Source organism: Coregonus clupeaformis, unplaced genomic scaffold (assembly GCF_020615455.1).
Source record: "Coregonus clupeaformis isolate EN_2021a unplaced genomic scaffold, ASM2061545v1 scaf5802, whole genome shotgun sequence".
Taxonomy (NCBI): domain Eukaryota; kingdom Metazoa; phylum Chordata; class Actinopteri; order Salmoniformes; family Salmonidae; genus Coregonus; species Coregonus clupeaformis.
The window spans coordinates 1-10,345 of NW_025539256.1; the positions used below are offsets into that span (position 1 = coordinate 1).

At 44.0% G+C, this 10,345-nt stretch overlaps 1 protein-coding gene across 2 annotated transcripts; it reads left to right on the plus strand.

The window, feature by feature from the left end:
* Positions 1-485: 485 nt before the first annotated feature.
* Positions 486-10,009, plus strand: LOC123490952 (amyloid-beta A4 precursor protein-binding family A member 2-like; the record flags this gene model as incomplete). Of its 2 annotated transcripts, XM_045220766.1 has the most annotated exon segments (7): positions 486-631; positions 4,196-4,231; positions 5,588-5,674; positions 7,044-7,229; positions 8,678-8,857; positions 9,233-9,445; positions 9,890-10,009. In XM_045220766.1, coding segments are annotated over 7 exon segments (968 nt in total), but the record flags the coding sequence as incomplete, so codon positions are not given.
* Between the last annotated feature and the right edge of the window lie 336 nt (positions 10,010-10,345).

Below are 10,345 nucleotides of genomic sequence, written 5' to 3' on the forward strand. Positions count from 1 at the left end.
GAGAGAGAGAGAGAGAGAGAGAGAGAGAGAGAGAGAGAGAGAGAGAGAGAGAGAGAGAGAGAGAGAGAGAGAGAGAGAGATTCCTGGAGTCTGAGCTGTTTCTTTCTTTCACTCTCTCTGATATAATGACAGTGCATTGTATCCCTCAGTGGATGTCACAGAGTCCACATCTACATATCACATTGATCCCCCTGTGCCTCTCTCAGCTCCCTTCCCACCCTTGGACATTTTACTGCTCAAGCCTCCGCCATGATTGTTTCTCTGCATAATACCCAACAGCTACAGAATTGCAGTGTTTGATTTATTCAAATTGTACATACAGAAGGCTACCAATACTCATACGTATATGACCTTTCATCTCAGAGCTTAACTAGAATAACACAGAGATTTCTTTGTTTTGCAAAATAAATATGATCTAATAGCGTTTATCTTCTCCTGCTCCTTCGTTTCTCTGTCCATCCCTTCTCCCTGTCTCTCTCTGTCAGTTCCAGGGCCCTGTGAGCCAGAAGATCTTATTGATGGCATCATCTTTGCTGCTAACTACCTGGGCTCCACCCAGCTGCTCTCTGAGAGGAACCCGTCCAAGAACATCCGCATGATGCAGGCCCAGGAGGCTGTCAGCCGGGTCAAGGTACGGACAGACAACAGACAGGCCTTCCATCACACACACACACACACACACACACATGCACACATAGACACGCACACACACACACACACACACTGCACCACCCGTTTCAAATCCCTTCCTCCCTTCTTTTTCATTTGAATGTTGTTTTGATCTTGTATGTTTTCACTGTGACTCTAGGAACCGTTTTGGAAGATTCAGAGTGAGGGTGTCAGATGTGTTTGTTTACATCCCAGGAGACAGTGTCCAATCTAGTAGGATTATTGCTACTGTAATGTAGGATGCAGTGGTACTGTGTAATCATGTTCCTCCCCAGTGGGTTAGTTTACAGTCCTTTAGCTCTGTTTACAACCCAATCTTTTATTTTTATACTGTCAGGATGTAATGATGCCCTATAGAGGGAACAACCCCTTAAGGTATTCATCAATATTATTTGATCTTTCTAGTTATAGTATATCTGAATAAACTTTATATTCATGTTTCAGGCATATAGAAAAACCTGGTGGAGACATCAAAGCTTATACAGTGTATTGACATAACGGTTGGAAACCTTTTTAATTAGTGCTCTAAATGGAACATCTTGCTGTAGATAGTCTGCAATCTGGGCAGACAGATATAACAATTTTATAAATGGAGTAAAAATGTGAGTGCAAGATGCTGGTCTTTTTAATTAAAGTGAGGTCCAGATTGGCCTATTAAATCCACATGGACATCAATACTGTTTATCTCCCCAGTCAGAGCAGTTTGAGATTTGGCCAGAATTAGCAGTTGGGCCAGATTGGGGTAAAGCACGTGTCACATGGTGTTGGTAATGGATTGCTGGAACACAGAGGTTTTGTTTCCCTTTCCATTTCCGCCCCCTTTTCTACATTTCTTCTCTGCTATGAATACTGATGGGGAGCAGCCAGAGAGGATGGCCATATTCAAAACAGACTCAGCCACTGTGCATTTCAATCACTTCACTACTGGTTGGCTTTCAACTAACTCTAGAGTTATAATTGCTTTTGGCAGTCTAGCTTTTAAAAGGCCATTTGCAAGGGACATTTTCCCTCAGTCTGATAACAGTATGATCACAAATATTGTATTTGCACGGTATGCATTCCCATGCAGTGAAATGTGTATGTTTTTGAATGAGTTCATGTGTGCTGACAATGTATTGTTGAGACCATAGACAAGGAGACTCTGTACATGATTTTGGGAGATATACCTATTGGATCAAAGAAAATACAACCTAAGATGAAACACCAAATGTTCATAAGCTGTCCAGGCACAATACATTTCCTCTCCCCTCATGAAAACATGGGCTGGCCTGTATCATTCATATTTTATAACCTAACTCACAGTGGTCCACTGGCACTCAGCTGGGATCTACTTTTAGAAACATCCACCTGTGGCAAGGCCAGCCAGTCAGCTCTGTGTGACACAGTGGCACACTCTCCTGTCCAGCAGAAGTCTGCTTCAGCAGGCACAAGACTGGGGCAGGTCACCCTCCCATCTGAGCAGCTGGCAGCTTTCCTTTGGGAAAAGCTGGCAGCTTTTGGAGGGATATTTGAGTCTTGAAGGCACCTGCCTTTCTTCCTCTGCTGCTGGGATCTGGCTCCATCCATCCCAGTGAAAAGAAATCCAATCTGTCCTTCCATTCTCTCGCTACCATCCAAGGCCTTTGAAGTTGAAACCATGGCAACACTTAACTGCAAGTTGTTGTTTTTTATGTTGGCTGTTCAGCTGTGGAGGAGGCCATCGGAAAGCATGCCACTTGTTCTCTCCCATTTTTACATTTTAGTCATTTAGCAGATGCTCTTATCCAGAGCGACTTAGTTAGTGAGTGCATACATTTTTCATACTGGCCCCCTGTGGGAAAGGAACCCACAACCCTGGCGTTGCAAGCACCATGCTCTACCAACTGAGCTACAGGGGACCTTTCTGAAGAGGAACTGCAGATGATGTGTCTCTCCACAGATTAATTGGCCATATGTCACTCTGGAGGCAGGGGATTGGGCTCTATGTTTTGGTAGCTACCATTTCTTCACACACCAACCCCTTAACACTGTGACTGGGCATGGTGCTCTGTGCTGCCTGCCTCTACCATTTTATGGTTCTCAGATCATAGCCACTCCAACACCAACAACAACCCACACACAGCTTAATTACACTGCTGTCCTCAATATTTAGTCCAAAGCTACAGAGAACGAAGTGAGCCTTTACAAACACAAAAAAAACATAACATTGCAGGTAAATAGCACAGCGTCTTATGTTTTATTTATGCAAATCTTTTTTGGCATGCTACCCTCATTTTGATGTAATATTTATGCAGCTTCATCGCCCACTCCCTTTTCTGCCTGCCTTGATTTGCTGCAGTGGATGTAGCTGGATGTAGCTGGAGGACTCAGATGTCTGCCTTGCATTAGGAGGGCTGAAGGTGGAGGAGTAAATGTGTTACAAACAACCCAGGATTATCCCTGTAGGCCATTCTCTGCTCTGCTTCCCATACAAACACAAATAAACTGACTAGTTGCAGCACGCAAACATCCAACTTGCTCGACCGTCTGAGAGACAAGATCATGCCCTCTGCTCTATCTCTCAGCACATTGTGAAGCGTAGAGAGAGTGCTGACCCTTCCTCTGCTCCTGACTGGCTGGCTTGCAGAGAGCTGTGGCACCAACTCCCTCAGGCAGCCATAGTAACAGAGTATATCTGACTGATAATGGATGGGACTGGAAACAGATCAACCAGTTTCAGCTCAGGGCTCACAAACACAAACAGAGGTCCTTTATGTGTCTGGACTTCACCACACCCTCCTTCTGGTCCTGTGCAGTCGACATACAGCGTTAAGGTCTTTTTGTGGCGCTCAGTGTTGGGAGAGGGAAAGGGGGATACCTAGTCAGTTGCACAACTGAATGCATTCAACCAAAAGAGAGAGGTGTGAGATTAACTGAATCTGAATCTTAACTGAATTAACTGAATCTGAATCTGTGTTTGTCCGTGTTTTCTGGTCAGCCACCCTACAGTAGGTTTCTCAATGTGTTGTTATTAGACCATTTGAAAACCACTCAGTCACCAACTGTCAGTTTTGACATCTCATTTCTCTAGGGGGATGGTGACTGATGTCAATACAGGACTAAATCATTGCGTTGCCTTAAATTACATGTCAAGTCATCTCAGGATGCTGGGCTCTGCTGTAATTCCTCACCATGTTCTGAAAGAATGTGTTGTGGACAGGAAGGGTATGCCAAGCATGTCTTGCCTTGACTTGAACCTGAAGCCCTTTGATAGAGTATTTGCATATGCTACTCAAGTTCCCTTTTTTACTTTGATATAAAGGTATGGTATCAACTCATTTTTGCATGTCTTTATGATTTGCTGTATTCAAAAGAGCAGTTGAATCTGTTTCTGCAGAACACAGCTGTGCCACCGCTCCTCTCCCTTTCAGAGCAGTGACACACCTGCTGTTTGGTTTAGTTATTGTCTCTTACTTTCTTTTACTTTCTTTATTTCCTGCCCTCTGTTTTTGCCGCTCCTCCTGTCCCGTGTCTGACGACCCTGTTCTGTCCCAACGACTCCTCCCAGAGGGTTCAGAAGGCTGCCAAAATCAAGAAAAAGGCGGTGTGTAAAACAATCTGATCTGATAAGAACAGAGAAAAGGGACACCTTGACTCCACCATCACCCTCCGGCTCCCTGTTCCATCTGTGTGTACTGTCTGTCTGTCTCACCCTGACACACTCTGAGCCGTGGAGTGTGAGGATGTGACTAGAGTCATGATGAGAATCTCCATATCTCACTCCATCTGATTACCCAGCATGCATCACTGAGAGGCTGGACTGTGCGAACTCTGGGAACATCCTATCCCTGCAGCTTGTACTCTGAAAAACAGAGCCAGCAAGCATTAAATCCATTGATGATATTGATGATGTAAAGAAATATTCTAGCCTACACAGAATTACTAAATTATAATGAATACTATTAGACATATCATCAAATAAATTGCTCCCCAGCTGTTTCATTATATAGTACATATTTTAAAAACATGTATATTATGCTCCTCATTATACACACATAACCTCTTAGTTAATTAACCTAAATCAAACTTTCAAGATTGAATTAATACGCAGTGCGTGGTGATTAGTGTGAATGCAATCCACATGCCTGGGACTGGCATTCACACACATCCGGCAGCTCGTAATGGCTTAGCTAGCACTGCTATGTTGCTCCTACTCTCATCTGTTCCAACTCTCAACACACCAACATCATGTCAGACCTATTCATGTAAAGCCCCAGAGCCAACCGGGTCCCTCTGTGACTATATGACCAGCCCTCACTGCTGCTGCCTCAAATCCCTTCCACTCTGCTCTGGTCTGGATGCTGGCCCTGTCTGTCACTGAGATGGCTGTTTTTGATTCCACATGTATTCCATGCAGTCATGCATGCACAAACACATTACCATTTATCATGAAAATGAATATTATTAATCACTTAGCCAAGTTCCCATTGTAAAGGTACAGTAGCCTACAGAGACCCATTTTGTGTGGAACAATGTGAGCATGACCACCACTCAATAAACAACAACAACATCCTATGGCAATGCTACTAACCAATCCTTTAGGAGATATCTATGTGTTACAATGTGTTATAATTCAGATTATGAAATGGAATATGAATGTAAATTTTATGGCTGTTCTCTATGGGTGTAGCTATAGTCCAGCACTGACTGAACACCTACTGTAGGCTCGCCAGGAGTCTGCCGGGGCCCAACCTATAACATCATTGCATGATTTATGAAATAGCTTTAAAACTGCTCTCAACGGGAGATGAAAGAGTGCAGCCTCTTAACCGAGGCCCCTGGTGAGCTCTCCCCAGTCCTCAGCCCCCAGCCAGGGTGCTTACAGAATGGGCACCAGGGCCGCTCTCTCCTGCCACAGGGGGGACTCTGACACACCTGTCTCTCTCTTGTCTCCGTCCAGAGCCCAGAGGGGGACGCACACACACTGACAGAGGTGGACCTCTTCATCTCCACCCAGAGGATCAAAGTGCTCAACGCAGACACACAGGTGAGTAGAGGTCCTGACTCCAGCCTTAACAGGACCAATCAAATGCAGTGGGGCCATAGACACGCAACTCCTCTCAGTGTCTTTTGTGACAGATTTTGATGATCATTTATTGATTTAATCTTTTTTATCTGATCTCCCTCTGAGAGAGGATAAAAATAAATACAAATTAAAGCCAGAAAGCCTCTATGGACAGCTGTCAATAAAGTGGGACTTAGCAGTAAGATGAAAGCTAGTTTTAAACACTTTGATACCCAACCCATTTGATTCCCAACCCATTTGATTCCCAACCCATTTGATTCCCAACCCAATCCATCTGCAATATTAATTTGTCAGAAATCATCTCAACTCCAAAGCCAAATTGTTTAGGACACATAAGCTTGACACATAACTTTGAACAGTAATGCAGTTATACATTAGGTACAGTGTAACTTTACTCTTGATGTCACGCCTTAATGTCGTATGGGAACCTATGGGAAACAAGATTGTCCAATGTGAGAGGGTCAGCCACAGTGTTAACAGTGATGTCTCTGCTGTAGAGTGCCAGCTGACTGACTGAACAGAATGTGTGTCCCTGTCGTTGAGTTGCAGTCCTACTGAACAGAACAGCAGTGTGTGGGCTGGCTGCCTGGCAGAGCCTACTGTAACGTGCTGCAATGCAGTGTCTCTCTACTCCACTCCCTGCCTGGCACAAGGCTACCTACTTCCCGCAACCATCAAGATGGCAAAAGTCTGGATTTATGGGGCTCTGTTGGTAGCAACACAATGTCATTTTCATGTGATTTTTCTTATTGACTATACCAATTGTACAATTTCCTAGATGGAATAATGTAATATTTCATACACACTAAGAACATTTGTGCCGCGTATAAAAATTTAAGAGCGATCCTATTGAATAATCTTTTAAAATAATCTCAAAACGTGCCTTGGTTCAGTCTCTGCTGTCTGTGTGTACCAGAGGGAATGAGAACATTTGAGAACATCAGATTGATTAGAGCTGTGATTTCTATGCCTGGCCTGCTACGGAGCATATGGGCTAAATGGAAATGCATGGATTTCTGCCACACTGCTGAGGCTGCTCACCATGAGAAAGGTGAAAGGCTGTGGGCACAGCATGCACAGACAAATTGGATCATTAATTCTGCTGACGGACTAATTATGTTTTGCTGAAGAGCGTGCAGGACAGAGCTGAGCATTCCTGCTCCTTGTCGGTCATGTTCCGCACTACCAGACACTCATGTGAAGATAAACACCTTGTCATACTTCATCTGAAGCTTACAAAACACACAATGTGTTTATTTTACTCTAAGCCTCAATTGTAATACACTATATACTAGTTGTTCATTGTTTGTTGCTGTGGTTGCATACACAGGAAACTATGATGGACAACGCCCTGCGCACCATCTCCTACATAGCTGACATTGGGAACATTGTGGTGCTGATGGCGAGGCGCCGCATGCCCCGCACAGCCTCCCAGGACTGCATCGAGACCACACCTGGAGCCCCAGAGGCCAAGAAACAGTACAAGATGATCTGCCACGTCTTTGAGTCTGAGGACGTAAGTGTCTGTGTGTCTGTGATCTATCCCTTGAGGCTATAATCGAATGGTACAATGTCCTGAACTGGAGGACTAGGATCAGGACCAGGTGAAAGGTTATGCACAGGACATGTTTCTAAATGTAGAAGTCATGTGTTGTGACTGATTCAGAGATTAGTCACAACACATTATGAATGACATGTTCGCCTCCCCTAGCCAGCGTGCGTCTGCCCCTGCATTGCAGTTGTCCCTCTCTATCTCTCTATGTCTAATTAGCTGCTGTGGCATAAAGGACAGTCAGTCTGAGTGTTAACACATGAGTCATTTAGCCTCAGCTCATAAGGGACAATTATACATTTCAATGATGCCTCTCCCAACAGTGTCTTATTACTTTATACCTATGACAAGGTAGGCTTGATCCTGGGTCTACTGGTCTGGATAAGGGCAGCTACTGCCTTTACTGTCCCCATTCGTTATGGGCAGGAGCATTAATGGAGTTTCCCCATGGGTTAGGGGTAAGGAGTGGGACAATATTATGGGATTCTTAAAACTCAAATAGCAGGTTATTTATATTGCCATGACATTTCAATCACTGGCTAACTGGCCCCCTGTCCCTCGGTCAGTGCAGAGACGTTGCCAATGTGTGATATGCTGTCTGTCACAGTAATATTGCCAATTTTCAGCCACACCACAGTCCAGGATGTGCTTCATGTGTCTATCAAAGCCCAGCATGCGGTTGGATGTCAGTTTGTTAACAGGGCAACCACAGCTTGCTTCCTTCCTTAGGAAACATATTATTCCCTAAAACAGCCTGAGGGGAAGTAGGAGGTAAATATAGGGAATTATAAGGAAACTATATGGGAGAGAAACATCCCTAATATCTAATGATATGCAATTAGATTACTCCCCTTTTCTTCTCCTCTTTAGATCAGCTTTTTACAATCAATACCTTTGCCATTTTAGACAAAAATCTTTAGACAATCATTGCACCAATGCTATAGGCTTCATGATGCTCATTGCTTTGGCTGTGCGAACATGTTTTGGTCCATTTATATGGTTTTATTAAATGATGCCAGGACAGAAGCTAGTTGTCAGTAATGAAGACATGGCAAATAGGTTTTGACATTTAAATTAAATGTTTATTGGACCTCATATAGTACTTGGCAACGGTGAAGCAATTCCACTGTTGTCTTATGTGCTTTGATTCATACCACATAAATGAATATTGATCTGCATCCCCCAGTTGCTCTGTGATGTGATTCTCCCCATTGCTGTCACTATGACAGTGTATTGGCAGTGTATTGCTTCTCTGCCAAATGAATAGCTGGTTTTATTCATAGCAGGTTTTATTCATAGAAAAATAATTACTAGAAGGGAAAAAGCATCTCAGACCACAGCAATTTGACTCTAACACTCATGGGTAAATTCTATTTTCATGGCCTTATCCTCTCTTCTCATTGGCTCTTCAGGCCCAGCTCATAGCCCAGTCGATTGGGCAGTCATTTAGCGTGGCCTACCAGGAGTTCCTGAGGGCCAACGGCATCAACCCAGAGGACCTGAGTCAGAAGGAGTACAGTGACATCATCAACACGCAGGAGATGTACAACGATGACCTCATCCACTTCTCCAACTCTGAGAACTGCAAAGAGGTTTGGCTCTCATTTAACTGTATGAGGTAACTGTATAATGGTTCCTCAGCTGCACTGTACAATCCACTTCTCTGAGTACTTTTTGATGCTCAGTCAGTGCCCTCTTACATAGGATTAAAGAGTGTGATGAGCAGTGAGGCAGTCTAGTTCTGTGGAAGTACTGCACATGGACTGAGCCAATTACCAGAGAAGCTGACAATGGTCTTATACCCATCTGGCCCTCCTTCTTCCGCACATTGTTTCTGTTCTTCCGCTACACCATTATATTTCTCCCTGATACATTTTTCTCCTGCCCACAATCGCTTTGACTAGAGGCACTCATCACTCTCTCTCGCTCTCTCTTTCTCTTTCTCTCGCTATTGGCTGGCTCCACAGCTGCAGCTGGAGAAGCATAAGGGAGAGATCCTGGGCGTGGTCATAGTGGAGTCTGGCTGGGGCTCCATCCTGCCCACGGTCATCCTGGCCAACATGATGAACGGTGGGCCGGCCGCCCGCTCCGGGAAGCTCAGCATCGGAGACCAGATCATGTCCATCAACAACACCAGCCTGGTAGGGCTGCCGCTCGCCACCTGTCAGGGAATCATCAAGGTACATGGACAGGGCCATAGTTCTAGGAAGAGTCATTAAATCAAATCAAATCAAATTTTATTTGTCACATGCGCCGAATACAACAGGTGTAGACCTTACCGTGAAATGCTTACTTACAAGCCCTTAACCAACAATGCAGTTTTAAGAAAATAGAGTTAAGAAAATATTTACTAAATAAACTAAAGTAAAAAAATACAAATACAAATAAGTTACACAATAAAATAACAATAATGAGGCTATACACAGGGGGTACCGGTACCGAGTCAATGTGTGTGGGTACAGGTATAAATTAGTGGTTATTATGGTGACATTACATTAATTGTGTAACACTACATGAATTCTGTAATTTGATCATAATTATAATGTAAAATAATCCACTGACTAAACCCAGTGGAGGTTGCAGGATGTCCTCTGCTCTGTCTGACCACTGTGTTTGTCCATCAGGGCCTGAAGAACCAGGTGCAGATGAAGCTGAACATTGTGAGCTGTCCCCCTGTCACCACCGTGCTCATCAAGAGGCCAGACCTCAAGTACCAGCTGGGCTTCAGCGTCCAGAATGGGATTGTAAGTACAATCAGATCAGGCACCACCACTTAGCCCTGTGTGCAATGTCAAACTATGAACACAGTGCAGTAGTGTTTTCATTCAAGTCATCACTCAACAGCAAAAGGCCTTGACCACTCTTCTTTTGTCTGTTTTTGGAATACTGTGTTCTCATGCGTAGGTTGAATAACACAGGCTGTGATTGGTTGAAAAATGAGATGATGTACTATATCAATGTCTTTGTCTAATGAAACTTCAGTTCCCTCAGGAGGATTTCAGCTGACATGAATTGAATAGGAGAAGTGTTATGAGAATTTCTATCCCAATGTTTCAAAAATGAACTTATTACTCAGTCTG